Here is a 27,530-nt window from a genome sequence, read left to right as displayed (position 1 = left end):
CACACAGATCCACCACTGCCACGACACTGGACTGAGACACACAGATCCACCACTGCCACGACACTGGACTGAGACACACTGATCCACCACTGCCACGACACTGGACTGAGACACACTGATCCACCACTGCCACGACACTGGACTGAGACACACTGATCCACCACTGACACGACACTGGACTGAGACACACTGATCCACCACTGACACGACACTGGACTGAGACACACTGATCCACCACTGACACGACACTGGACGGAGACACACTGATCCACCACTGACACGACACTGGACCGAGACACACTGATCCACCACTGACACGACACTGGACTGAGACACACAGATCCACACTGCCACGACACTGGACCGAGACACACTGATCCACCACTGCCACGACACTGGACTGAGACACACAGATCCACCACTGCCACGACACTGGACTGAGACACACTGATCCACCACTGACACGACCCTGGACTGAGACACACTGATCCACCACTGACACGACACTGGACTGAGACACACTGATCCACCACTGACACGACACTGGACTGAGACACACAGATCCACCACTGCCACGACACTGGACTGAGACACACTGATCCACCACTGACACGACACTGGACTGAGACACACTGATCCACCACTGACACGACACTGGACTGAGACACACAGATCCACCACTGACACGACCCTGGACTGAGACACACAGATCCACCACTGCCACGACACTGGACTGAGACACACAGATCCACCACTGCCACGACACTGGACTGAGACACACAGATCCACCACTGACACGACACTGGACTGAGACACACTGATCCACCACTGACAAGACAATGGACTGAGACACACTGATCCACCACTGCCACGACACTGGACTGAGACACACTGATCCACCACTGCCACGACACTGGACTGAGACACACTGATCCACCACTGCCACGACACTGGACTGAGACACACTGGTCCGCCACTGCCACGACACTGGACTGAGACACACAGATCCACCACTGACACGACACTGGACTGAGACACACTGGTCCGCCACTGACACGACACTGGACTGAGACACACTGGTCCGCCACTGACACGACACTGGACTGAGACACACTGATCCACCACTGACACGACACTGGACTGAGACACACAGATCCACCACTGACACGACACTGGACTGAGACACACTGGTCCGCCACTGACACGACACTGGACTGAGACACACTGATCCACCACTGACACGACACTGGACTGAGACACACTGGTCCGCCACTGACACGACACTGGACTGAGACACACTGGTCCGCCACTGACACGACACTGGACTGAGACACACTGATCCACCACTGACACGACACTGGACTGAGACACACTGATCCGCCACTGACACGACACTGGACTGAGACACACTGATCCGCCACTGACACGACACTGGACTGAGACACACAGATCCGCCACTGACACGACACTGGACTGAGACACACTGATCCACCACTGACATGACACTGGACTGAGACACACAGATCCACCACTGACATGACACTGGACTGATACAAGACTGACACTGACACTGGACCGATACACAAGGATACACACTGATCCACTACTGACACCAACACTGGACTCATACAGGACTGACACTGGACTGCGACACACTGATACAGCACTGACTCCGACACTGAACTCATTCACACTGATAAAGGATTGACACTGACAATGGACTGAGACACACTCATACAGTACTGACACTGACACTGGACTGATACAGTACTGACAGTACTCCCACACTGACACATTAATACAGTACTGATAAACACTGATACTGTACAGACACAGTACCAACTCATTAATACAGTACTGTTACTGTACTGATACACTCAGATACAGTACTGAAATACTGACACAACACACTAAAGATCAGTTGGTTCAGTATTTTTCCACTGTGTGCATGGGTCTGTGTGGTTTTTACCCTGGTTTACAGCAGGTATATTTAGTATATTTAGATTGACTCCTGCAGCTTCCGGTTTGGTCATTATTCGCTAATTATGACTTTTTTCCCCTCTATTTTTGTTTGTTGTTGAAGGAGAAATAAAACTGACTGACCTGTATCTCACGTACCCTGTGCTGCACTCCCATTGGCTAACAGCCAAGTTGACGGCCTCGGTGCACCCAATGGGGAGTGGGCGTTAAGTGTGTTGTCATGGAGACACCGCTATTGGGCGGAGTCCCCGTGGCCTGAGAGAGGGTGTGTGTGTGTAGGGGCTCAGAATGAGGTCATTGGCCAAACCAGGACTCGGTTCACCCACTAAAGAGTGAGATATATAAGGCAAAAGGGAAGGAGAGATGGATGGCAGACTGAAGAGAGACATTGTGAATAATAGGGGATACGAGACATACGGAGTGTTGCAAGAGTGCTCTGGAGAGACAAGCGAACACAGCACTCTGTGAAACAGCCATTCTGCTCATGAAACGCCTGGACAGGTGTGGCTCATCTGTCCGAGACCTCTGGTACTGACCCCATGGAGTCCATATCCCACCAAGCCAGCTGCTCTGGGCGGCAGGAGGACCTGCCCGTCCAGGATGAAGCCCAGCTGGATGTCCTCGGGCGCTGGGCTGGGAACAGGCCCCTGTCAGTTTGGGGCAGAGCCAGGGCAGCCTGCCGGTGAGTGACAACACTTCCTGCCTCATTGCAGCATGTAGCAAGACAGATGGACTGACATCTGTTACTTGGTGTGCCTGCAGTGTTGAGTGAGCAAGTGTCCCAGTCTCTCTGAGCTCTGCTCTGCAGTGCTGTCTCACTGTGTCTCTGAGCTCTGTGCTCTGCAGTGCTGTGTCTCACTGTGTCTCTGGTCTCTGTGCTCTGCAGTGCTGTGTCTCACTGTGTCTCTGGTCTCTGTGCTCTGCAGTGTTGTGTCTCACTGTGTCTCTCTGGTCTCTGTGCTCTGCAGTGCTGTGTCTCACTGTGTCTCTCTGGTCTCTGTGCTCTGCAGTGCTGTGTCTCACTGTCTCTCTCTCTCCAGCTGCTCAGGCCCCAGGCTGAAGCGTGTGGTGCTCAGGTGTGTCCCTGTCCTCTCCTGGCTTCCCCGTTACTCCTTCAGGGACTACGCCCTGGGGGACCTCGTCTCCGGGATCAGTGTGGGCATCATTAATGTCCCCCAGGGTGAGAGGAAGTAGCCATTTCTAGTCTCCAGCCTGATATGTCCCCACCTTTTACTCAGATACTGCATTGCAAGTTGAATTAATTCCCCACAGTCTCATTTCTGTGTGTATCAAATCTCATCACTCAGTTGTTCGAATAAGCCAGCAAGTCTGTTAAGGCCTCCATGTACTCTGTGAATACCAGTATATATTAACCTGAGTATTTCATCTCCTACATTATAGCTTTGCAAGTCTGCTGAATGATAATCAGGGAGTGCATTTAGTAAAACCCATAATGGATCAGAACACTGTCTAAAGGGAGCCTGACTTCCCAGACTGGCGAACACATTTAGCCATCCCCCTCGGACCACACCTACACCATCACCATCTACCTCTTTATGATTTCTTATCTATTGCACATCTCCAGTCATTGTTTACACGTCTGTATTGTTTACATTCAAACTGTCTACATGTTTACTTGCACATTGTCTACTGTTTGCTTGTATATTGTCCTGATGCACTGTTTGCACTTTGTCTTGTTTTTACACTTGTTTTACAATCGAGAGACTTTCTGTAAGTAAGAATTCCATTGTACCAGTACCGGTTACATATGGCAATAAAGTTCAAGTTCAAGTTCAAGTTCAGTTATCTTTCCCTGTGTGGCTCCAGGCATGGCAAATGCTCTCCTGGCCTCAGTCCCCCCTGTGTTCGGGCTGTACTCCTCTTTCTACCCTGTGCTGGTGTACTGCGTCTTCGGGACGTCCCGGCACGTCTCAGTGGGTGAGTGTATTGAGTTTCTGCCTTTTGTGTTCCAATGTCTGCTGCACTGCCGAGTGTCCCTTCCACTGTGCTAAGTGTGTGTTGAGCTGCAGCGCTCGGTGCTCGTCTCACCACAGGCACCTTTGCCATCCTGGCCATCATGGTTGGCACGGTGACCGGGGATGTGATGCTGGATGCAGTGTTGCCTGGCAACATGACTAATGCAGCGATGCAGTGGCCCAGTGAACAGATGGGCAGAGTGAGTGTGGCAGCTTCAGTGACCTTCCTGTCCGGGGTGATCCAGGTACATACAAATTTGTACTGTGCACACACCTATAGTGTATACACCTGTACGAATAAGCCAGCAAGTGTCTAACTTGCTGTGTGCACAGGTGTGCACACATCTGTACATACATAACTTTACTATTCTGCATAGTACACAAGTGTATGATATACACATACTGTTACTGCATGCACACCTGTACTGTGGAGTATGAACATCTGTTTTGTAATGTACACACATGTACTATACAGTGACTGTACTATACACATACCTGTGCTGAATTGTACACACCTGTACTACACAATACACACACCTGTAGTATATACATACCTGTGCTGAATTTTGCACACCTGTTCTATACGCTCACCTGTGAGAAACCACACACAGGTTAATAATCAAGTCAAGAGACGTGGTACTGAACTGCACATTCTATACTACTCTCATCAACACTCCCCCCTGTGCTTCTCTCTCTACTCTCGTACCCTCCTCTGTCTCAGGTGGCTCTGGGGGCCCTTCGTGGGGGCGTGGTGTCACGCTGGCTGTCAGAGCCCCTGGTTCGAGGGTACACCACTGCAGCCGCCATCTACGTCACGATCTACCAGCTGCGCTTTCTGACAGGCATCACAGCGGACAGGCACAGCGGGGTCTTCGCAGCCATGAAGGTGTGTGGAGCCAGAAGGCGGAAGAGGAGCAGGGGATCGGGAATAATTGCTTACCTAATTAAGTTTTAGATCAGTGCAGATTTTTGAACACAGTGTATTGTGGTGGGGTCTGTCTGTTTATCCAGCATGTATTTTTTCTGTGGTTCTAGGGGTCTGCCTGTCTCTGTGTATTTCTGACTGTGAGGCCTGTCTGTCTGTTTCTGATTGTGTCAGTCTGATAGTCAGGATTGTCTGTCAGTCTCTGTGTGTGTCTGTCTGTGTGTGTGTCTGTGTCAGGCCTGTCTGTCTGTCTGTCTCTGTGTGTGTCTATTTCAGGCCTGTCTGTCTGTCTCCCTCTCACAGACGTTTTTTGACATCTTGTCCCGTCTGCCTGAGGCGTCTGTGGGTACGCTTGTGGTCTCGGCGGTCTCCATGACGATGCTGACCGGGGGGAAGCTGTTGAACCGGTGCCTGTGCACGAGGCTGCCGGTGCCCGTCCCCTGCGAGCTCCTCATGGTGAGGCGGTGGCACAGTGCAGGGGGCAGGGGGTGAGGGCACGGTACAGGAACACTGCGCCAGGGCCTCCTTTAAAACACTGCCCAGCACGAGGGCGGGAGAAGGGAAAAGACATGGCACATTCACAGGGAGGTGCAGTACAGGAGAAGCACGATGCATACTGGAGAGAGGCACTGCCCAGTGCAGACAGCTGAGAGCGGAGCCCAGTGCAGACAGCTGAGAGCTGAGAGATGGAGCCCAGTGCAGACATGAGCAGCTGAGAGCTGAGAGATGGAGCCCAGTGCAGACATGAGCAGCTGAGAGCTGAGAGATGAAGCCCAGTGCAGACATGAGCAGCTGAGAGCTGAGAGATGGAGCCCAGTGCAGACAGGAAGAGCTGAGAGATGGAGCCCAGTGCAGACATGAGCAGCTGAGAGCTGAGAGATGGAGCCCAGTGCAGACAGCTGAGAGCTGAGAGATGGAGCCCAGTGCAGACATGAGCAGCTGAGAGCTGAGAGATGGAGCCCAGTGCAGACATGAGCAGCTGAGAGCTGAGAGATGAAGCCCAGTGCAGACATGAGCAGCTGAGAGCTGAGAGATGGAGCCCAGTGCAGACAGGAAGAGCTGAGAGATGGAGCCCAGTGCAGACATGAGCAGCTGAGAGCTGAGAGATGGAGCCCAGTGCAGACAGCTGAGAGCTGAGAGATGGAGCCCAGTGCAGACATGAGCAGCTGAGAGCTGAGAGATGGAGCCCAGTGCAGACATGAGCAGCTGAGAGCTGAGAGATGAAGCCCAGTGCAGACATGAGCAGCTGAGAGCTGAGAGATGGAGCCCAGTGCAGACAGGAAGAGCTGAGAGATGGAGCCCAGTGCAGACATGAGCAGCTGAGAGATGGAGCCCAGTGCACACATAAGCAGCTGAGAGCTGAGAGATGGAGCCCAGTCCAGACAGGAACAGCACAGCATGGAAAGGTAGCGTCTCTCTGTGTCTGCAGATAGTCCTGGTGACAGCAGTGTCAGTGCACATGGACCTGAGCGCCCAGTACAACGTGGAGATCGTGGGCGACATTCCGAGCGGGTGAGTCCGGCGGTCAGCTGGGTGTGGTCCGGAACCTTTGCCTCCTGCCCAATTCCTGGAGGTGACGTGATGCCTCGTCTCCCTGTCCGCAGCCTCTCGGCGCCCTGCCTCCCTCCTCTGTCCCTCGCTCTGCGCCTCCTGGTCCCAGCGTTCGCCATGGCGGTCGTGGGGTTCGGCTTCACTGCCTCCTTCGCCAAGATGTTCGCCCTGAAGCACGACTACAGCGTGGACAGCAACCAGGTGCGCCCCCCCCGCCTGCAGGGGACCGGTGCGCTCGGCAGCGCCCCCAGCCACACGTACACGCACACACAGCACGGGGCCGGCCGCCTCCCTCCCCGCCAGGCTGAGCCCCGTGGTGTCTCCCCGCTGCAGGAGCTGCTGGCGCTGGGCCTCAGTAATGGGGTCGGAGGGCTGTTCCAGTGTTTCGCCGTCAGCTGCTCCATGTCCAGGAGTCTGGTCCAGGAGAGCACTGGGGGCAAGACGCAGGTACAGCCCTGTCCCCCAGCTCTCCTTCTCCCTCTTTATCTCATTCTCTCTCTCCCTCCCCCGCTCTGTCCTCACCCCCTCTCTCTCTGTCTGTACCCCTTCTCTCCTCCCTCTTTATCTCCTTCTCTCTCTCCCTCCCCCCCTCTGTCCTCAACCCCTCTCTCTCTCAATTCAATTCAATTCAATTCAAGGTGCTTTATTAGCATGACCAATGGGTACAATCAGTGTTGCCAAAGCAAATAAAAATAATAAAATTAACATGGAACAAAACAAAAAATAGAAGTAAAATAAAACCTCTCTCTCTGTCTGTACCCCATCTCTCCTCCCTCTTTATCTCCTTCTCTCTCTCCCCCCCTCCCCCCGTGGTCTGTCTCTCTCTCTGTCTGTACCCCATCTCTCCTCCCTTTTTATCTCCTTCTCATTCTCCCTCCCCACCTCTGTCCTCACCCCCCCTCTCTCTCTCCTCCCTCTTTATCTCCTTCTCTCTCTCCCTCCCTCCCTCTGTCCTCACCCCCTCTCTCTCTGTGCAGGTGGCTGGTGCAGTCTCAGCCCTGGTCATTCTGGTCATCCTGCTGAAGGTGGGGGAGCTCTTCCAGCAGCTGCCCAAGGTATGGACTGTCTCACAGGATTGTCTCATGGGACTCCTTCCTTAGGACACTTAGGACAGTCTCTTAAGACTTTCTGGCAGCACTGTTCCTTAGGACTGTCTGATGGGACTGACTCACGGGATCGTCTGGTAGGATTGCTTCTGTAGCATTGTCTTTTGAGAGCACGGGGCTTTACTCTATACTGTGCTTATGGAACCGTCTCACGGTTTTATCAAACTGTTTTAAATGAGTTTTCTCATAGGCATTTCTTAGAACAGTATCAATGGGCTGTCCTGCTCAAATGATTTGATGCTGCCAGCGTGCTGCCTTGTGATGATGGGTCACGGTGTCCACTGGAGACACAGGGACTGTCTGAGTGCCGTATCTTCCAAGAGTCACAGGAGCTGTGTGGGATGTCTGACAGTGTGGGCCTGTGTTGCAGGCAGTGCTGGCCTCTGTGATCGTGGTCAACTTGTGGGGGATGTTCAGACAGGTCAGTGACCTGGTCTCCCTCTGGAAGACTGACCGCATGGACCTAGTAAGTGTCACCTTCACTGGACAACCCCCAAAGCTTGCCCTGCCCCCTGACCCCTGACCCCTGACCCCTGACCCCTGACCTTTCCCCTCTGCCCCCGCAGCTGGTGTGGGTCGTGACCCTGATCTGCACGCTGCTGCTGAACCTGGACCTGGGACTGGCCGCCTCCATCGCCTTCGCCCTGCTGACCGTCATCTTCAGGACACAGCGGTCAGTCGCGCTCCCCTGTCTCTGCCTCTGTCTGTTCCGTTATTCGTGCAAACACACAAGCGCACAAACACACAAGCGCACCGCAATCTTCTTCTGCAAGCTGAGCCATGTGGCTTGAAGCAGGCAGCTGTCCTGCCGTCGGGCCTGACTGACGAACGTCATGGGTCAGATGGTCACTCTTCTCAGCGGCTGTACACGTACAGCTGACCTTGTGTCAGCTTGAGTTATCCAGTTACTGAAGATCCTGATCAGCGTGAATGAATGATTTTCCAAACAACACACTTGGTTTCTCCTCACACTGACTTGAGCTCGAGAGCAGTCGAAACTGTCAGAATTGAAGTAGGGATTAGTAGAGAAGTAGAGTAAACTGTTTATACGTGAAGTATTTTGTGAATCCCCATTGTGTTTGAATCGTTTCACGGGTGTGTACAGCAGATCTGAAAAGGTTTGTGTCTTTTTCTCTGTCTTTGTCTGCACGTGCAGATCCCACTATTCCTTCCTGGGGCAGATTCCTGGGACAGACTGCTACCGGGACGTCCACTGCTATGCTGAGGTAACACCAGCAGTGTGCGCGGGCTTTAAATAGAAACTGACTTTCGTGCTTCTTCCATTCTGACTTAACTGATCCGGAATGTTATTTTCCCAGGCAAAGGAGATTCCCGGGATCACCATCTTCCGTTCCTCATCTCCGCTGTATTTCGCCAATGCAGAGCTGTACTACAGCACCCTGACAGCACAGGTATAGTTTAGACCTTGCCTTATAGCACAGCTACAGCAAAGATCTTCCCTGACAGCTCAGCTAAAGTATAGACCTTCAGTCACAGCTCAGCTACAGTATAGACCTTCTCTGACAGCTCAGTTACAGTATAGACCTTCTCTGACAGCTCAGTTACAGTATAGACCTTCTCTGACAGCTCAGTTACAGTATAGACCTTCAGTCACAGCTCAGCTACAGTATAGACCTTCAGTCACAGCTCAGCTACAGTATAGACCTTCCCTGACAGCATTGGTACACACCCTCTCTAATAGAACAGGCACAAAATACTCCTGCCCTGGCAGCTAAGCTACAGAAAACAAACAGAACACTCCTGCACTAATTGAACATGCAGAGAATACACTTGCCCTAACAGCAGCAGTACTGCACTGCACTGACAGGTCTTACCTGTATTATACTGAGAGAGCAAGCAGGGACAGAGCACACCTGCACTGAGAGTGTGGGTGCACTGTACACCTGTAATTAACTGAGATCAAGTACAGATTCTTTGCTGTCCTGACAGAATAGGTACAGAATGTAGCTGTACTCTAGTGAGAGATCTGGTGTTATATACTCCTGAACTGAGTACACCTTTCTCTGGGTCCGCGTTCCAGGCTAAACTGGGGGTATTCGGGAAACATGGATGTGCAGCACCTGGGGGAGACGGCCTGGGTTCAACAGGCCGGGCCCTGCAGGGGGCAGCATTGAGCGCTCACTGCCTCATCCTGGACCTCAGCCCTGTCAGCATCGTGGACAGTGCCACTGTGAAAACTCTGCGCAGGGTGAGAGACGTGCAGCCACACAGGCACACGCTGCACAGCTGAACAGTATTACACACACACATACGTGCATTGTATAGTGCTGAGGCAATGTGCGATGGTTTATATTACATTATTGTCTAAACACCTGTGATGATGACAGCTTCTTTTATGTCCTTGCAGATCGTGCAGGATCTGGGAGAACGGGGTGTCTATGTGTGTCTGGCTGCCTGTCTGCGTTAGTAACAATTGTCTCTTTCCTGATGCTAACGGACCCAAACTCTCGGGCAGCAGTGTGTCAGTGGCCAGAGTCTGAACTCCAGAGCGAGGGTCATGGGTTCAAATCGCAGGTGGAAACACGGCTGCTGAACATTTTGAGCGAGGCACTTCCTCCAGATTTCTCCTTAGGAACCAGTGCCAACATTGGCCTTAAAATTAAGTGATAAGTCACTTTAGACACATTGCCAATTAAGTAAGAACTAAAATAAGCTTTTTTGAAAGTTCTGAAATAGGCTGGTGAGATTTTTCCCTCACTCTTCCTTCCTGTCTCTCTAGCTCTGCTTGTCGCTCAACTCCAGTCTCACGGATTCCTGCAGGAAGTCCTTCCCAAGTCCCGCCTCTTCCCCTCGGTGCACCACGCAGTGCGACACTGCCTGAGCTCGCACGCTGCACCGGTGAGTCAGTCTGTCCCTCAGTCTGTTGGCCAGCCTGGATGTCCTTCTGTTGGTGTTTGTGTTATTTGTTTTGTCTTCTGTCTGTCTCCGCAGGATGCAGCCAGTGACCCGCGTGAAACAACTAACCGACCCTCTACGCTTCAGGCCGCTGACCTCTGACATCTGACCTCTGACCCCCACCAGTCAGGATAGTTCAAACTCTTCTTCCTCCTTTTTTTATGTATTAAGTATTTAAAATGGAAAACAGACAGAAGAATAGGTACAAACAAAAACCTTACAAAAACTGGATGATCACAAGAAAGGATAGGGGGGACGATCGTGCAACTATTGAAGATACGCGGAAGCTTCTGACCAGCGCGTGACTGGACAGCTTCTTGGCAGATTTCTTTCCACAATTCAGATAACGTTCTCGATGGCGTGTGTATGTGTGTACAGTGTGGCTCTTCGGATGAATATGTCTGTATATTGTACGTGTGTGATTTGCCTTTCAGAGAAACGTAAGAAAAGCTACAAACAAGAGCAGACCTCTTCACTCATCTGGGCTGTTTAGTCGCTAGTAGCCCATTTATTTGAGCTGTTTCCTGAGGGAAGGTGTATTTCAGAAGAAGCAGAGGTCATGGGTGGAAACTAAAAACCTGCAAACAAGAGGTCCTTGTTTACACAAAGGGCTGTGGAGGCCAGAAACCAACTACCCAGCCATGTTGTTGAAGCCTAAAACCAAGGAGAAACAGCTGGATGAGACTCTTGGAGTGATGGTTGTCAAGTACAGTGCCGACGGTTGTGCTTCGTGCAGCTCATCTGTTTGGAAGATGAGCTGCAGGAAGAAACCAGTGCGGGAGAGCTTTTTGAAGTGGGAAGGCCGTTGCACTGGGGCAGTGCCACTCTCTCGACCTCAGAAGCCTGGGTCCAGCGGTACGAGACGTCATCACCACTGGAGACTTCCTTGGTTGCAGTGGACGGCCACGATGCCTGTCTGTGCCTCGTCATGCCCTTGGCTTTCCAACAGAGCATTGCAACAGTATAGTGTCCCATCACTATACTGGGGCATTAGGATCCACACAGACTGCAGGGTGAGCGCCCCCTGCTGGCCCCACTAAAACCTCTTCCAGCAGCAACCTTAGCTTTCCCAGGAGACTCCCATCCAGGTACCGGCCAGGCTCACACCTGCTGAGCTGCAGTGGGCTGCCAGCTGGGAGCTACAGGGTGATATGGCTGCTGGCGGTTCTGGGATTAGTGAGCTGCTAGCTACTGAACGAGCTGGATGGGTGGAGTGGCTCGTCTCGTCTGTGACCTGTCTTCTGAAGAGCCTCTTGGCTTTTTGCTTTTAACTCCACCTGTCTGCAGGCCCGCAAGACAGGGGTTTCAAACTCAAGAGTCCCCTGCAGAGCCGCAGACCACATGCCACGTGCAGAGATGGAAAATGAGGGTTTCACATGGCAGTAGTGCAGTTTCCAGACCTGTTGTGCAACACAGTGCTTTCATCACCGCGGTACACAGTGTGATACCAGGATTCTTCATTGGGAATGTTCATAAGGGCTGGGGAGGCAGGTGAACGTCGTTATAAACAACTCTACCATGATAACAACCTCTGCTCCAGAGTCCGCTCTCCGTTACTGGACCGCATCAGTTATTAATCAACTGGACTGTTTCCGCAGTGCGGCCGCTGGGAGTTCACTGCGAGTTGATGATTTAAAGGACAGGGCCGACCAGCTCTGACTAATAGAGTGCACTTCGGCCGCGCGGTGATCCACTCCTCAGGCCAGGGTAGGAGTGGAGTAATATTGCGCAGTGCTTACACAACTCCAGTTGTGTGTGTTCAACTACGAAGTTTTTAAATCGTGTCCTTTTTTTCCCCTCCCTTAGACACAGGGCAACACGAGATGTCTGTTCTAGTTTCCTTCTCCGCCACTCTGTCGTCTGCATGTTTAACCCTGCCCTGCTCCTCGCTGCTCACCAAGCTAATCGGAAGCGTTAATAAATATGCTGTTAGCCTGTGACAAAGGGGTGAGCTTCTGGTATGAGTCTGTGTGCTCCGCGGGGTCTGGGAGAGCGCTCTTGGTTGAAGAGAAGGAGTCTTGAGCCGATGGGGTACCCCATCGAGAGGGGAGGTGCTGTTGGTGCCGCTCCTCCGGTTGCTCACTTTAAACAAGGGGGGAAAGAGCACAGAGGTCAGAGTTCAAAGGTTCAGCAAAATCTCAGCAGTGTGTGGAGCGAGAGAGGGTGGGGCGTCCGCTAAACGTGCGGCCCCTGTGTTTTTCTTTTGGTCAAACTGTAATCCAGGCTACTAGAGAACCGTAACTAATAAAAACATGACGTGGGAGAGGGGTTACCCAGGCTTATTGAGTGCCAGAGTACACAGGGGGAGGGGTCTCTGCACATCCTGTACATGTCTGAGCGGAGAAAGTGTCACAGTTCTACCGCCTGCAGTGGGGGGGTCTGGTTCATTACTCTTTCATCAGGGGAGGAGACCCTGGCCGTGGTGAGAGAGAGCTATCCACTGTCAGACTGTGAGACATCTGTCACGCTGGGGGCTGACTGTGAGCCGTGCAGAGCACACAAGGTGGCGTGGACCCTTTCTGGATCTTCTTCATGACCACTGGGCAAGTCAGTGAGCTACAGGACAGCAGGTCTGAGAGGTACTGTACAAGACAGCAGGTCAGTGAGATAAAAGACAGCAGGTCAGAGAGGTACAGGACTGCAGGTCAGTGAGCTACAGGACAGCAGGTCAGAGAGGTACAGGACATCAGGTCAGTGAGCTACAGGACAACAGATCAGAGAGGTACAGTACAACAGGTCAGAGAGGTACTGTACAAGACAGCAGGTCAGAGAGGTACAGTACAAGACAGCAGGTCAGTGAGCTACAGGACAGCAGGTCAGAGAAGTACTGTACAAGACAGCAGGTCAGTGAGCTACAGGACAACAGATCAGAGAGGTACAGTACAACAGGTCAGAGAGGTACAGTACAAGACAGCAGGTCAGAGAAGTACTGTACAAGACAGCAGGTCAGTGAGTTACAGGAGAGCAGGTCAGAGAGGTACAGGACAACAGGTCAGAGAGGTTCAGTACAAGACAGCAGGTCAGAGAGGTACAGGACAACAGGTCAGAGAGGTTCAGTACAACAGGTCAGAAAGGTACTGTACAAGACAGCAGGTCAGAGAGGTACAGGACAACAGGTCAGAAAGGTACTGTACAAGACAGCAGGTCAGAGAGGTACAGTACAAGACAGCAGGTCAGAGAGGTACAGGACAACAGGTCAGAGAGGTTCAGTACAACAGGTCAGAAAGGTACTGTACAAGACAGCAGGTCAGAGAGGTACAGTACAAGACAGCAGGTCAGTGAGATACAGGACAGCAGGTCAGAGAGCTACAGGACAGCAGATCAGAGAGGTACAGGACAGCAGGTCAGTGAGGTACAGGACAGCAGGTCAGTGAGATACAAGACAGCAGGTCAGTGAGGTACAGGACAGCAGGTCAGTGAGGTACAGGACAGCAGGTCAGTGAGATACAAGACAGCAGGTCAGAGAGATACAGGACAGCAGGTACGTGAGATACAGGAGAAACAGACAAGACAGACTATGGGACAAGCAGACAAGGAAGCCCCGATCAGGGACCATGCTCTGGCAGGACAGAGGTGCGAGGGCTGTGGTGTGGAGAGACGGGTGCTGGACGAGGAGACCCTGGAGGAGGTGGCACAGCGGAGGGAGCCGGGACCCCAGGCCCCGCTGGCACACAGGCTGAGAGACTCGCTCAGGTAAGAGATATAGGGAGGGGGAAGAGAAAGTCTTCACGTGCAGTCCTGGAAAAAAGGGGCTTGCACAAACTGTAATAGCAGAGATAAGCTGAACTTTGACCTGAACTCTGTGGGAATTTCTCACTGGATACAAACATAATATTGTATGTCAGTCTCTCTCTCATCTCTGTGCTCTGCAGTGCTGTGTCTCACTGTGTCTCTCTGAGCTCTGTGCTCTGCAGTGCTGTGTCTCTCTGAGCTCTGTGCTCTGCAGTGCTGTGGCTCACTGTGTCTCTCTGGTCTCTGTGCTCTGCAGTGCTGTGTCTCACTGTCTCTCTCTCTCCAGCTGCTCAGGCCCCAGGCTGAAGCGTGTGGTGCTCAGGTGTGTCCCCGTCCTCGCCTGGCTGCCCCGTTACTCCTTCAGGGACTACGCCCTGGGGGACCTCGTCTCCGGGATCAGCGTGGGCATCATGCACCTGCCGCAGGGTGAGACTCTCTGTGCAAACTCACTGTACAAGACACTCCCGAGACACACTAACTAATTTACTGGCTGAGACCACCAGTGTCTTCCGTAAAACCTGTACAGTATGAAAAGGAAGGGAAAACACCCCGATCTGTGGGCCTTGTTCTGCACTAAACTGTTCTGCACACGTGTCTGGGTCTCTGTGTGCAGGGATGGCCTACGCTCTCCTGGCTGCAGTGCCCCCTGTCTTCGGGCTGTACTCCTCCTTCTACCCCATCCTGGTGTATTTCGTCTTTGGGACCTCTCGACACATCTCCGTGGGTGAGTCTAGTTGTGTCCCCTCTTCTCTCCCAGTCTTCTCCCACTCTCTTTCTCCCATTGGCTCCTATACTGCCAGTGCCTTTCCTTCTCCCTTCCCCTTCCTACAGTATCTCTGTCCCTATCCCTATGCCTGTTGCTATCTCTGAGCTGTCCGTATCCCAGTTCCGGTCCCCTTATCTTTCCCTATTCCAGTTCCTAACTTTATCCCTCTTCCTTTCCCTATCCTTTTCCAGATATCTTTCCTTCTCTTCCACTATTTCCCTCCTAAGGCTCTATGTCAGTTCAGGGATTCTTGCTTCCTCTGTCCTCTCTCTGTCTTTAGCTCTGACATCCCTCCTCTCCGATTTCTCTCCTGTTCTCTCCTCTCCTGCGGAATCTCCTCCCTCTCCTGCTCTCTCCCGCCCTGTGGAATCTCTTGCCTCTCCTGCTCTCTCCCACTCTGTGGAATCTCCTCCCTCTCCTGCTCTCTCCCACTCTTGGATCTCCTCCCTCTCCTGCCCTCTCCCGCCCTGTGGAATCTCCTCCCTCTCCTGCCCTCTCCTCTCCTGTGGAATCTCCTCCCTCTCCTGCCCTCTCCTCTCCTGTGGAATCTCCTCCCTCTCCTGCCCTCTCCCGCCCTGTGGAATCTCCTCCCTCTCCTGCAGGTACGTTTGCAGTGATGAGTGTGATGATCGGCAGTGTGACAGAGCGCCTCGCTCCGGACGATCACTTCCGGGTGTTCGACAACATGACCGACGGGATGGTGATTGACGTGGCGGCCCGGGACGCCGAGAGGGTCAGGGTGGCTGCGGCCGTCACCATCCTTTCCGGAGTCTTCCAGGTGCTGTATGCGCTCCTCAACATGCAAGACGGACAGTCAGCCCAGCGTGGCTTTTTCCGAACCAGCAGTGACACATGAACCAGAGAACACAGGTGCCAAACTGTGCGTTTAAAAATGGGAGGCACTGCTTTACACACAAGGTGGTGGGAGTGTGGAACAAGCTGGACAGCCATGCTGTTGAAGCCAATACCCTTTCTCTAAAAAAAACTGCTGGGTGAGACCAATCCTCAGATCTGTTAGCTAATAAATACCAAATGAGCCTGATGGACTGAGTGACCCCCTGTCATTTAGACTATTATCAGTGTTTTTGTCTTGTTAAGTCTGTCTGGCTTGCTGGCTCCTCTTGGTTCTCATATCAAAGCAGTATGTTACTGTAGGTACCAGCCTCCTATATCTCTCAACAGCGTAAAGCAAAAACGATTGATCCTAGTATTATAGTGAAATGTAGTCAGAATCAAACACATCTGACTGAGTTGTATTTGTTATAATAAGCAATATACATCATGAAGAGTCATTGCAAATACTGTTCTGAAAGCTCCTTACATTGCTGTCTCTCTGTCCACGTCAACAGAATAGAAAATGTTTTGAGTTTACACAGAGGGTTTTAAAGCTTTCTGCTCCTGATTTGCTGAAGGTAGTCAATTCAGCTAGACATAGTGTAGGTGAAGAAATCAAAAGAATATGTACAGTATATTTCACTTAAGCCTAATGTTGGATTTTGAATGGACTGTATTTAGAGACAGATAAGAAACTCTGTCATTTGTTCCTGGTAGTTTCTTCGTGCCACCAACTCTCTCCAGACTCTGTGCTGTAATACAATGTCAGTTCTGTCCACCTGTGGTCACACACAGGGCGAGAAGGGCTGTATTCTGTCTGAGAGCTGTCTGCCACCCATCCCTCTGTGCAGGTGGTTCTGGGTCTGGTGCGGTTCGGCTTCGTGGTGACCTACCTGTCCGAGCCTCTGGTCAGGGGGTACACCACAGCTGCTGCTCTTCATGTGATCACCTCTCAGCTCAAGTACACCTTCGGCATCCATCCCAAACGACACAGCGGCCCTCTAGCCCTGGTGTATGTGAGTATCAGTACTCTCTCTCTGCTGGAGTAATGTCTTCATTCTCTTCCTCACTCTCTCGCTCTCTCACCCTGGTGTATGTGAGTATCAGTACTCTCTCTCTCTCCTGGAGTAATGTCTTCAGTCTCTTCCTCACTCTCTCTCTCACCCTGGTGTATGTGAGTATCAGTACTCTCTCTCTGCTGGAGTAATGTCTTCAGTCTCTTCCTCACTCTCTCTCTCACCCTGGTGTGTGTGAGTATCACTACTCTCTCTCTGCTGGACTAATTTCTTCAGTCTATTCCTCACTCTCTCTCTCACCCTGGTGTGTGAGTATCAGTACTCTCTCTCTCTCTCTCTCTCTCTCTCTCTCTGCTGGAGTAATGTCTTCAGTCCCAGAGTTCTCTCCCTTTCTTATCCCTGACTGACCTCTCTTTCTCTCCCTCTTCCTCTCCTGCCCCCTCCCTCTCTCCAGACACTGATAGATGTTTGCCGTTTGCTGCCCGAGACCAACCTGGGCACCCTGGTGGTCAGTGTGGTGTCTCTGGTGGTTCTGGTCACATCAAAGGAGCTCAGCGCTGCATTCAGCCACAAGCTGCCCCTGCCCATTCCGATAGAGCTCATCACGGTAAGACCTGGTCACTCCGTCCTTCCTGTTATCTTTACTTCAATGTCATGGAGCTGTACTGGCATTGAATTACTGCCAAAGCAGTAATAATCTGTAAATATTTGAACGATAAAATGATATTATTATCTGAGCGTCTCACTGCGTTCTTCTGCTGTGACCTCATGGAAGTAGCCCAACACCTCTTTCTTCTGCTGTCTAGTAGTGACACCTAGTGGTGCATCACAGAAAAGTGAGTTATACCAGGAAAGATATGGACTGTATCCACTCCAAGTACTGATACAGAGAGCATTGTGTTTTAATAAAGAGTGCTTTGTAGTATATCTTGAAGATAAACCTGCTGGCTATGTGCAGTGTGTATGATATGAAAGGTTAAGAACTTGTGGTTCACCAGTGGAATCAATTGCCTGATAAAATACAAGACTGCAAACATAACGGATATCTGTATGTGCTTACATTCTCTCTCTCTGTTCCTCAGATAGTCGTTGCTACGGTGATATCCTCCCAGGTCCGCCTAGAGAGGAATTATAGCATAGAGGTGGTCGGGCTTATTCCTTCTGGGTAAGGTCAAGGGTCAGAGGGTCGTTGCTGTGACCTTTTTGTTCGGTCTTCTCTTAAACAAACTTTATAGTTTTCAGCGATCTATATATGTTTAGGAACTGTACACTACCCTACCAAAATAGTTCATCCATTCATCCATTTTCTGATAGTTTTATCCAATACAAGATCGCTGGGCAGCTGGAGCCTAAACACACACAGACACACTCACACCAGGGCCAACTCTCCCAGAAGACAATTAACCCACCAGCATGTCTTTGGACTGTGGGAGGAACCCGGAGCACCTGGAGGAAACCCATTCGAACACGGCAAGAACACGCAAACTCCGAGCAGACAGCACCCCAGGAATTGAAGCCAGGGCCCCAGCACTGCAAGGCAGCCTTCCTGACCGCTGCACCACCATCAGGGTTGTACAGGACACCTGTGGCAGCGGGTCAGTGCACCCCAGCAGGGCTTACAGCTGGAACACGTGGTGGCGTTCACAGACGACCTGGGGGCCTGCTGACACGACGTCTGTCCCCGCGGCACAGCAGCCCCTGCCCTCCTGCTCGAGTCGTGCTCCCACACACCACACAAACCCTTGAGGCTGCCCGAGGTGACACATTAGCCGGGTTTGCTGCTGCCTTCGGCCCACCGACACCCGTCCCGCCTTCGAGGCCACATGCACCCACTGCCCTTCGCGTTGGCAAGCTGCGCACACACCGAAGGAAGGGCCTGGTCTGCTCCTGCTTTCCAGTCCCCCGAGAAACAGGAACACAGCACGTACTGGGGCTGCCTTCTCTTGATCTGGGAGCGACGTGTCTGCGCTGACCCCTGGGCCGGCCTCAGCCGCTCCCTCTCCTGAGCCCCCTCCCTTGTCTCCTCTTGCCCCCGCTGTCAGCCTGCTGGCCCCGGTGGCGCCCTCCCTCTCCCTGTTCGGCGACGTGCTGGGAGACGCTTTCGCAATGTCCGTGGTGGGCTACGGGATGGCCATCTCGATGGGGAGGCTGTTCGCCCTCAAGTACGGCTACAGAGTCGACAGCAACCAGGTCTGCGAGACGCGCGCGCGTGTGTGTGTGTGTGGGGTCGGGGGGGGGGTTCCTTGTCTGGGGTGCCGGGGGTCCCCCTCTCCCCCCTTCAGTGAGCCCCGTGGTGTCTCCCCGCTGCAGGAGCTGCTGGCGCTGGGCCTCAGTAACGCGGTCGGGGGGCTGTTCCAGTGTTTCGCCGTCAGCTGCTCCATGTCCAGGAGTCTGGTCCAGGAGAGCACTGGGGGCAAGACGCAGGTACAGCCCTGTCCCCCAGCTCTCCTTCTCCCTCTTTATCTCCTTCTCATTCTCCCTCCCCACCTCTGTCCTCACCCCCCCTCTCTCTCTCCTCCCTCTTTATCTCCTTCTCTCTCTCCCTTCCTCCCTCTGTCCTCACCCCCTCTCTCTCTGTCTGTACCCCATCTCTCCTCCCTCTTTATCTCCTCTCTCCCTCCCTCTGTCCTCCCCCCCTCTCTCTCTCTCTGTACCCCATCTCTCCTCCCTTTTTATCTCCTTCTCATTCTCCCTCCCCACCTCTGTCCTCACCCCCCCTCTCTCTCTCTCCTCCCTCTTTATCTCCTTCTCTCTCTCCCTCCCTCCCTCTGTCCTCACCCCCTCTCTCTCTGTGCAGGTGGCTGGTGCAGTCTCAGCCCTGGTCATTCTGGTCATCCTGCTGAAGGTGGGGGAGCTCTTCCAGCAGCTGCCCAAGGTATGGACTGTCTCACAGGATTGTCTCATGGGACGCCTTCCTTAGGACAGTCTCTCTTAGGACTTTCTTAATGAATTGCCCTGCAGCACGAATGGACTGTAGCAGGTAGCCCGCTGATCTGAGCCTAACTGGTGTCTGAGTGACTTGTTGTGGGAATGAGTGCCTTCCGTTCCGAACGGAGAATCACACCCAGCTGTTTCAAGTCAGGGTATGAGATGGAAGTGTGAAAGTAACCCCACGGATGTCTGGATCAAACAGGCAGGGCGGCGCTAACAGACCTCTGCTCCCTTCCTCCCCTTTCTCTCAGGCTGTGTTGGCGGCCATCGTCTTCGTCAACCTCCATGGGATGATGAAGCAGTTCCTGGACCTGCGCACGCTGTGGAGGACCAACAGGGTGGACATGGTGAGAGCGAGATACAGGCTGGGGTACCCCGAGGGGGAAAGAGGACTGGGGTTCCCCAAGAGGGAAGGAGGACTGGGGTACCCCGAGGGGGAAAGGAGACTGGGGTTCCCCAAGAGGGAAGGAGGACTGGGGTACACAGAGAGGGAAAGTAAAACAGAGTATTGGGAGAGGCAGAGACTTGGAGTGGGAGGAGGCTACAATATACTGTATATACTCAGCTATCGTCACTAACCCACTTCTCTTACTGTAGTGCTTTTTCATGCTCAGCATCATCTTGAGGCACTTAAACAATAAATATAATAATAAACTTTATTTTATATGGCGCCATTATAAGTGGGATCTCAGGAGGCCATCACAGGTGCTCAAAAGAATTCCACAAAGGTCGATTCTAAATGGACACAAGGTGGCTTGCCATTCACCAGCCTTGACCCCCGACCTTTCCCCTCTGCCCCTGCAGCTGGTGTGGGTCATGACCCTGATCCTCACGCTGCTGCTGAACCCAGACCTGGGACTGGCCGCCTCCATCGCCTTCGCCCTGCTGACCGTCATCTTCAGGACACAGCGGTCAGTCACACTCTTGTCCTCCTGCCCTTGACCCCTTGACCCTCCGTCCCGCTGACGGCTCTCCCATGTGTCCCCAGGCCCCGGTACTCCCTGCTGGGACAGGTCCCGGGCACGGATCACTACAGGCCTGTGGAGGAGTACAGAGAGGTACCCCTTCCCACCAAACCCAGACAGACAGCAGAAATACAGATACTTCTACCCACCAGACTCTTCTCAGAGCCACACACTGAGTCACACTGCTACACACTGAGCCACACTGCTACACTGTCATTACACACTGAGCCACACTGCAACACTGTCATTACACACTGAGCCACACTGTCATTACACACTGAGCCACACTGCTACACTGTCATTACACACTGAGCCACACTGCTACACACTGAGCCACACTGCTACACTGTCATTACACACTGAGCCACACTGCTACACTGTCATTACACACTGAGCCACACTGTCATTACACACTGAGCCACACTGCTACACTGTCATTACACACTGTCACACTGCTACACTATCATTACACACTGAGCCACACTGCTACACACTGAGCCACACTGCTACACTGTCATTACACACTGTCACACTGCTACACTATCATTACACACTGAGCCACACTGCTACACACTGAGCCACACTGCTACACTGTCATTACACACTGAGCCACACTGTCATTACACACTGAGCCACACTGCTACACTGTCATTACACACTGTCACACTGCTACACTGTCATTACACACTGAGCCACACTGTCATTACACACTGAGCCACACTGCTACACTGTCATTACACACTGAGCCACACTGTCATTACACACTGAGCCACACTGCTACACTGTCATTACACACTGAGCCACACTGCTACACACTGAGCCACACTGCTACACTGTCATTACACACTGAGTCACACTGCTACACTGTCATTACACACTGAGCCACACTGCTACACACTGTCACACTGCTACACTGTCATTACACACTGAGCCACACTGCAACACTGTCATTACACACTGAGCCACACTGCTACACTGTCATTACACACTGAGCCACACTGCTACACACTGAGCCACACTGCTACACTGTCATTACACACTGAGCCACACTGCTACACACTGAGCCACACTGCTACACTGTCATTACACACTGATCCACACTGCTACACTGTCATTACACACTGAGCCACACTGCTACACTGTCATTACACACTGAGACACACTGCTACACACTGAGCCACACTGCTACACTGTCATTACACACTGTCACACTGCTACACTATCATTACACACTGAGCCACACTGCTACACACTGTCATTACACACTGAGACACACTGCTACACACTGAGCCACACTGCTACACTGTCATTACACACTGAGCCACACTGCTACACTGTCATTACACACTGAGCCACACTGCCACTGTTGCTACAGCAGATGGAGACACTGTCCCTGTGAGCTGGAAAGACATCAGACACCCCCCTGTCCCTCTGCCTCCGTCTCTTCCCAGGTGAAGGAGATTCCAGGCGTCGTCATCTTCCGCTCCTCGGCCACACTCTACTTCGCCAACGCCGAGCTCTACAGCCAGGCCCTGGCCAGCAAGGTGAGGGTCCCGCCCGCGGCCTCCCCCCCCCCGCCCCCCAGCTCCAAACTCCGCGCCCTGACCGCTGCCGCGCCTCGTTTTCCCAGAGCGGGATCGACGTCGGCCAGATCCTGACCCGCAGGCGGCAGCTGGAGGCCAGACAGCGCAGGAGAGCCGAGGAGGCGGTAGGGAACAGCACAGCCACTCGCCACATCACCGTCACAGCTGCCCTGGCAAGAGCTGGCCCCTGTGATGGGGAGGTGCTGCCAAGAGAGGCATTAGGTACAGAGAACTGCACATAGAACACGAGTGCTGTGGTAACTACACCTGTAATAACACTGTTATTACACATACACGTTGTTATTACAACGGTGTTATTAATGTGTAACTCTGGAGCCCCCAGAGCTCATGTTTATTTTCTGTAGAACTGGAACCTAACAGATACAGGTTTCCGTCCCGGGGTCACAGCAGGTCAGACCCCGGGAGTTAGACTGAGCAAGACCGGAGCCCGTCTGACCCTGTGCTGTTGCTGCCCTGCCCAGAAGGGGGCGCCGGAGAGCCCTGTGAACGGGGACGGGGCCGTAGTGGAGTCGGGACCCGCTGCCTCGCCATCACTCCCCCAGGCCCTCATCCTGGACCTCAGCCCCGTCAACTTCCTGGACACGACCGGCGTGAAGACTCTGAGAAATGTCAGGCCCTAGCAGTGGTGACCTCTTCCTGTCCCCCTCTCTCACCCCCCTGTACTGAGTCTCCCCCCTCCTCCTCTCACCCCCCTGTACTGAGTCTCCCCCCTCCTCCTCCTCTCTCACCCCCCTGTACTGAGTCTCCCCCCTCCTCTCTCTCACCCCCCTCCTCTTCCTCTCCCCCCTCCTCCTCTCTCTCACCCCCCTCCTCTTCCTCTCCCCCCTCCTCCTCTCTCACCCCCCTGTACTGAGTCTCCCCCCTCCTCCTCTCTCTCACCCCCCTGTACTGAGTCTCCCCCCTCCTCCTCTCTCACCCCCCTGTACTGAGTCTCCCCCCTCCTCCTCTCTCTCACCCCCCTGTACTGAGTCTCCCCCCTCCTCCTCTCTCACCCCCCTGTACTGAGTCTCCCCCCTCCTCCTCTCTCTCCCCCCTGTACTGAGTCTCCCCCCTCCTCCTCTCTCACCCCCCTGTACTGAGTCTCCCCCCTCCTCCTCTCTCTCCCCCCTGTACTGAGTCTCCCCCCTCCTCCTCTCTCTCACCCCCCTGTACTGAGTCTCCCCCCTCCTCCTCTCTCTCCCCCCTGTACTGTCTCGTTCCTCACCTGTGTGTGGTCGGGGTCCCCCCCCCACCACGCGTGGGTCCTGGTCAGCGTCCGTCTGCGGTCTACAGCGGGCAAGTGGCCCTCACCCTCTCTCTGTCTCTGCCCTGTCAGATCGTCCGCGATCACGGCCAGGTGGGAGTGCAGGTCCTCCTCTCCGGCTGTCAGAGTGAGTCCCGGTCGGTTTTCACCTGCGCCGCGCGATCGCAGCGCCCGGCTCTTCGGCATAGTCTTCTTCAGCTGATGCACGCTAGCGGGACGATCCTGTCAGAACCACAGGGTTCTAGAAACCACTGTACAAAGGCACACCTTCAGGACATCTACCCAGACTCTGCTGGGTCTCAGGTCCTGAGACCTGGTAAAATGTTCCTTTTCAACAGTGTTAAACCTACCGTTTCTGAGCCAAATGCAACATTCTAATTTTCCAGTAGTTATTTTTAAATGCTGGAGCACACCGCCATCATTATCTCAGTTTTTTGACACACTGTGCAGTACTGTTTAATGGTTTGGAGTCTGATGCGTTCTGTGTACCTGTCCCGTCGTGGAGAAGCAGTGCTTCCTGGGTAATACCAAGACTTAAAACCAGCAGCATCCTGATGCTCCGAGTCAGTGTGTAGACAGACACTGAACAGCCTGCAGTTTGGCCAGTTCCCTGCTTCTTGCCTGAAGGGTCTGCTGCAGTTACGGCCTCCAGCCTGCTGAAACATGGAATCGCTGCTAACGTCCTCTGGTCCAGAGCATGTCATCGTGGCTCCAGAGACATGTGCACATGCAGGGACAGTCATTCTAGGGCTGGCAGGGGGTCTTAAAAATACAAAGAATCCTAAATCACCATTAACACCCTGTGAGCGCTTTTTATCTTTTGACCACCCACTAACGCTCACCATGTGAGAGTGTGGATTTTAACATCTTAGCCAATTAAAATAAGGACAATTAGCTTGCACTCAGCTGGGGAGTTCTCAATCTACAACTAGTGGCAGGTTTTGGTCATTACAGTCTCTCCGTTGAGCAGGAGTTTTAGGATCCTATTCTTCGATATTCATCAGTATTGATCTGTTATTAAAAGAAAGCTTGTTTTCTTTTAAGCCTGTCTTCTCAATCCCTGTTGTAGGAATGGATGGTAATGTCTTCTTCTTTCCTTAGAGAGAAGAGCAGCGGTCAGTGCAGTGTGGTCTCTCACGCTGTGTGTGTGTGTGAGAGCTGACAGGCAGTGTGAGCTCAGTGCAGTGCAGTCTCTCACTGTGTGTCTGTGTGTGTGTGAGAGCTGACAGGCAGTGTGAGCTCAGTGCAGTGCAGTCTCTCACTGTGTGTCTGTGTGTGTGTGAGAGCTGACAGGCAGTGTGAGCTCAGTGCAGTGCAGTCTCTCACTGTGTGTGTGTGTGTGAGAGCTGACAGGCAGTGTGAGCTCAGTGCAGTGCAGTCTCTCACTGTGTCTGTGTGTGTGAGAGAGCTGACAGGCAGTGTGAGCTCAGTGCAGTGCAGTCTCTCAATGTGTCTGTGTCCTCAGCCTGTGTGCTGGAGCAGCTGGAGCGTGGAGACTTCTTCACACAGAGCATCACGAAGGCTCGGCTCTTCACCTCCGTGCACGACGCCGTGCTGTACTGCCTGAGCCACAGAGGGGACCCCAAGACCCCTGCAAACAGTGAGGTGAGCCTGCAAATCCCTGTGCCACACTGAGGCACTCTGTCCAGCCTCCAGCCTCGGACACTGTCTGCTGTGGGGCACTCTGCCCACCCCGAGTCACTGTCCACAGTGAGACACTCTGTCCACACTGAGACACTGTCCACTGTGAGGCACTCTGTCCACCGTGAAGCTATGTGTCCATCCTGAGACACTGTCCTCAGCGAGACACTCTGTCCACCCTGAGTCACTGTCCACAGCAAGACGCTCTGTCCAGCCTGAGACACTGTCCGCTGTGAGGCATGTGTCCACACTGAGACATTGTCCACTGCTGGGGCTCTGTCCACAGTGAGAAATCCTGCACTCCATCATCTGTTAGTCCCTAGGTAAAAAGCGCATCCATCACGGAGAATCATGACTCAGAGACAGCTCGCCCACCCTCCTCATCCCGTCTGTCCACTCGAGTCTCACTCGCTCTCTGCTGGGTCCCAGGTCCTGGAAGTCACCCGGCTCTAGCGCAGCGGGGGGAGGGTGCGCCCCCCATGCGAGAGGCAGGCCGACCCGCCCACACGGACGCTCCTGGACACTGCCCGACCTGAAACCCACGAAGGCGGTAGCAACGTGTGTCCACCAGGGGGCGCCTGTGGACGCGCCCGCGAGCAAGCCTGAGTTTTGCAAACCATCCAGCAGAACATAACTCTGTGTATCTATGCTGAGTCACTCCAGCCCAGGTCCGTTTACTGCAGTTTCCACCGGCTAGTACTGTAATACATTGTGTTTTGTAGTAGTTATGTACTAATGTAGTTGCATAATATCATCTGATGCTATTATCACTTATTTTTCCCCACTTGTCACGTTTTACGAATAGCAAAAAGTGGCGATTATGTACATTAACGAAGCCTGGTTTGCAGATTCCAAATTAAATGATCAGTATTGATAAATAATTCAATACTCCCGATTAAGAAAATGTCAAAATCACAGACAATTGTGAAGTTAAGTGGAAAGCTGCAGAACTAATAAAAATGACATTCTGAACTGTTCTCAAGGCTGATTGTGTGCTGGTGAAAATCCTCTGAGTTTCCTGGTTTCCTGTTTCCTGAGGGAGCTGTTTGCTCTCTGTCCTTGAAGGCCCCCTCATACAGATAAGCAACAGACGTGCAACATTTATCTGAGGAACACAGAGGCATAGTATTAGGAATCTTTTCGTCCGAGACTTTCATCCAACATAGCAAGCATGTGCTCCCATTTGTACAGCTGGGTGCTATCCTGGAACAATCCAGGTGAAGACCTTTGCTCAAGGACACAGCAGCTGTGCCTCACCTGGGATCTGAACCTGCAAAACCACCCCTTCCAGGTCCAGATCCCTGCCCACTGCTCCAGGCTGGTCTTTCATCTCTCCTGTGCTGTTGTCCCCCCTTACCAGTGCAACACCTGGCTCTGCGTCTGCAGGGTGGCGCTCTGGCCAGGTGAGCACTGAGCTAGCTGCAGGCATAGCACTCTGCTGGTCAGTCCGTTACCTGTCCACTTCATCCAATTAAGGGTCGCGGGGGAGAGCCAGAGACCATCCCAGGAAGCCCTGGGCACAGGGTGGGGTACACTCTGGATGGGACTGCAGTCCGTCCCAGGGCAAAGAGACACCAACATGCACGCGCTCACCCAAGAGCACGTCTTTGGAGTGTGGGAGGAAACCCACGCGCACCTGGTGAGAACATGCAGACTCCACACAGACAGCTCCCCGGGTCTGGAGCTGAAACAGGGCCCCAGCGCTGCGAGGCGGCGATACTGGCCCCCACGCCAGCGCGCTGCTCCTGCGAGGTCTCACTTGTTATCTACCCAGACAGTGGAGAGGGTGGGAGCCCGTTCCTCTAAGGCACCTGTGTGCAAACCACGGCCCCGTTTTAAACGGTCAAAAATAAATGAGTCAATATTCGCCATATTCAAACTTTGTTTGGTGCCGTTTTTTTTTCTTACATTTCATTATTCGTGCCGATAGATGGCGCCACGAACGTTATACCACAGTGAGGGGCGTCTCAGGCATCGCCAGTCAGAAACTTGATCACGAGCAAGACCCGCTACCGAGCTGGACTGTGTCACATGACACTGGCCGCGAGGGCGCACCAGCGGTGTCGCGTGTTTCCAGGGTCATTTTGTGAGTTTTTTTTTGTTACACGATCGCAATTGAGAGGTTTTTAAATCTGAGTAAAAAAAAAACGAATTCACAGAGCTCTGTTGCTTATTCCTTGGTACTCCCAGCAGTACGAGGTGTTTTTTTTTTTTTGGCATTGTGCTACTCGGTATGACGCAAGAAGAAATTTGCTGGGGACTGTAGTTTGGTCAGAAAAAGCAGCTCTCTGTTCATTCATTAAACTTGCGCGAAAAATACTCACTTATTAATCTACTGTGAACA

General features: G+C 52.9%; 3 protein-coding genes across 16 annotated transcripts; all 3 read left to right on the top strand.

Annotated features, from left to right (window-relative positions):
* The first annotated feature begins 1,329 nt into the window (after positions 1–1,329).
* Positions 1,330–13,003, top strand: slc26a6.1 (solute carrier family 26 member 6, tandem duplicate 1). 2 transcript variants are annotated; one of them, XM_088637092.1, is made up of 18 exons: positions 1,330–2,662; positions 3,021–3,160; positions 3,808–3,918; positions 4,035–4,201; positions 4,678–4,842; positions 5,185–5,337; positions 6,311–6,393; positions 6,486–6,633; positions 6,766–6,879; positions 7,410–7,487; positions 7,909–8,004; positions 8,105–8,211; positions 8,695–8,764; positions 8,858–8,950; positions 9,580–9,747; positions 9,907–9,961; positions 10,279–10,397; positions 10,491–13,003. In XM_088637092.1, the coding sequence occupies exons 1-18, from the start codon at positions 2,520–2,522 to the stop codon at positions 10,554–10,556; spliced, it is 2,076 nt and encodes a 691-aa protein (XP_088493218.1). In that variant the 5' UTR covers positions 1,330–2,519; the 3' UTR covers positions 10,557–13,003. The 2 variants fall into 2 exon arrangements, with proteins under 2 accessions (XP_088493218.1, XP_088493219.1); XM_088637093.1 differs by lacking the exon at positions 9,907–9,961.
* LOC148662196 (solute carrier family 26 member 6-like) lies at positions 11,029–23,346 on the top strand. 13 transcript variants are annotated; one of them, XM_088637078.1, is made up of 19 exons: positions 13,004–13,052; positions 13,099–13,130; positions 13,200–13,709; positions 13,922–14,147; positions 14,473–14,612; positions 14,800–14,910; positions 15,555–15,730; positions 16,638–16,802; positions 17,257–17,409; positions 17,885–17,967; positions 18,845–18,992; positions 19,113–19,226; positions 19,600–19,677; positions 19,985–20,080; positions 20,538–20,644; positions 20,722–20,791; positions 22,150–22,242; positions 22,329–22,503; positions 22,764–23,346. In XM_088637078.1, exons 4-19 carry the CDS (start codon positions 13,972–13,974, stop codon positions 23,153–23,155), a joined length of 2,277 nt encoding a protein of 758 aa, XP_088493204.1. In that variant the 5' UTR covers positions 13,004–13,052; positions 13,099–13,130; positions 13,200–13,709; positions 13,922–13,971; the 3' UTR covers positions 23,156–23,346. The 13 variants fall into 13 exon arrangements, with proteins under 13 accessions (XP_088493202.1, XP_088493200.1, XP_088493210.1 ...); XM_088637076.1 differs by lacking the exon at positions 13,099–13,130 and having other exon boundaries at positions 11,029–13,052; positions 13,247–13,709; XM_088637074.1 differs by lacking the exon at positions 13,099–13,130 and having other exon boundaries at positions 11,029–13,052; positions 13,145–13,709.
* Positions 23,345–26,163, top strand: LOC148662195 (uncharacterized; the record flags this gene model as incomplete). The annotated part of the gene is made up of 3 exons (XM_088633787.1): positions 23,345–23,672; positions 25,011–25,150; positions 25,616–26,163. Coding segments are annotated over 3 exons (492 nt in total), but the record flags the coding sequence as incomplete, so codon positions are not given.
* Positions 26,164–27,530: the final 1,367 nt, after the last annotated feature.

Source organism: Lepisosteus platostomus, chromosome 6 (assembly GCF_059453375.1).
Source record: "Lepisosteus platostomus isolate fLepPlt1 chromosome 6, fLepPlt1.hap1, whole genome shotgun sequence".
NCBI lineage: Eukaryota > Metazoa > Chordata > Actinopteri > Semionotiformes > Lepisosteidae > Lepisosteus > Lepisosteus platostomus.
This window is presented reverse-complemented; position numbering and strand designations above follow the sequence as displayed.

Excerpts from the sequence above, each read along its gene's own strand:
- slc26a6.1 (XM_088637092.1), top strand. The coding sequence starts at position 2,520 with ATGGAGTCCATATCCCACCAAGCCAGCTGCTCTGGGCGGCAGGAGGAC. Across the intron at positions 4,202-4,677 it reads TCCTGTCCGGGGTGATCCAG|GTGGCTCTGGGGGCCCTTCG; the intron begins GTACATACAAAT and ends CCTCTGTCTCAG. Across the intron at positions 6,880-7,409 it reads GCACTGGGGGCAAGACGCAG|GTGGCTGGTGCAGTCTCAGC; the intron begins GTACAGCCCTGT and ends CTCTCTGTGCAG.
- LOC148662196 (XM_088637074.1), top strand. The coding sequence starts at position 12,987 with ATGACCACTGGGCAAGTCAGTGAGCTACAGGACAGCAGGTCTGAGAGG. Across the intron at positions 20,792-22,149 it reads CTGTGGAGGAGTACAGAGAG|GTGAAGGAGATTCCAGGCGT; the intron begins GTACCCCTTCCC and ends GTCTCTTCCCAG. Across the intron at positions 22,504-22,763 it reads GCTGCCAAGAGAGGCATTAG|AAGGGGGCGCCGGAGAGCCC; the intron begins GTACAGAGAACT and ends TGCCCTGCCCAG.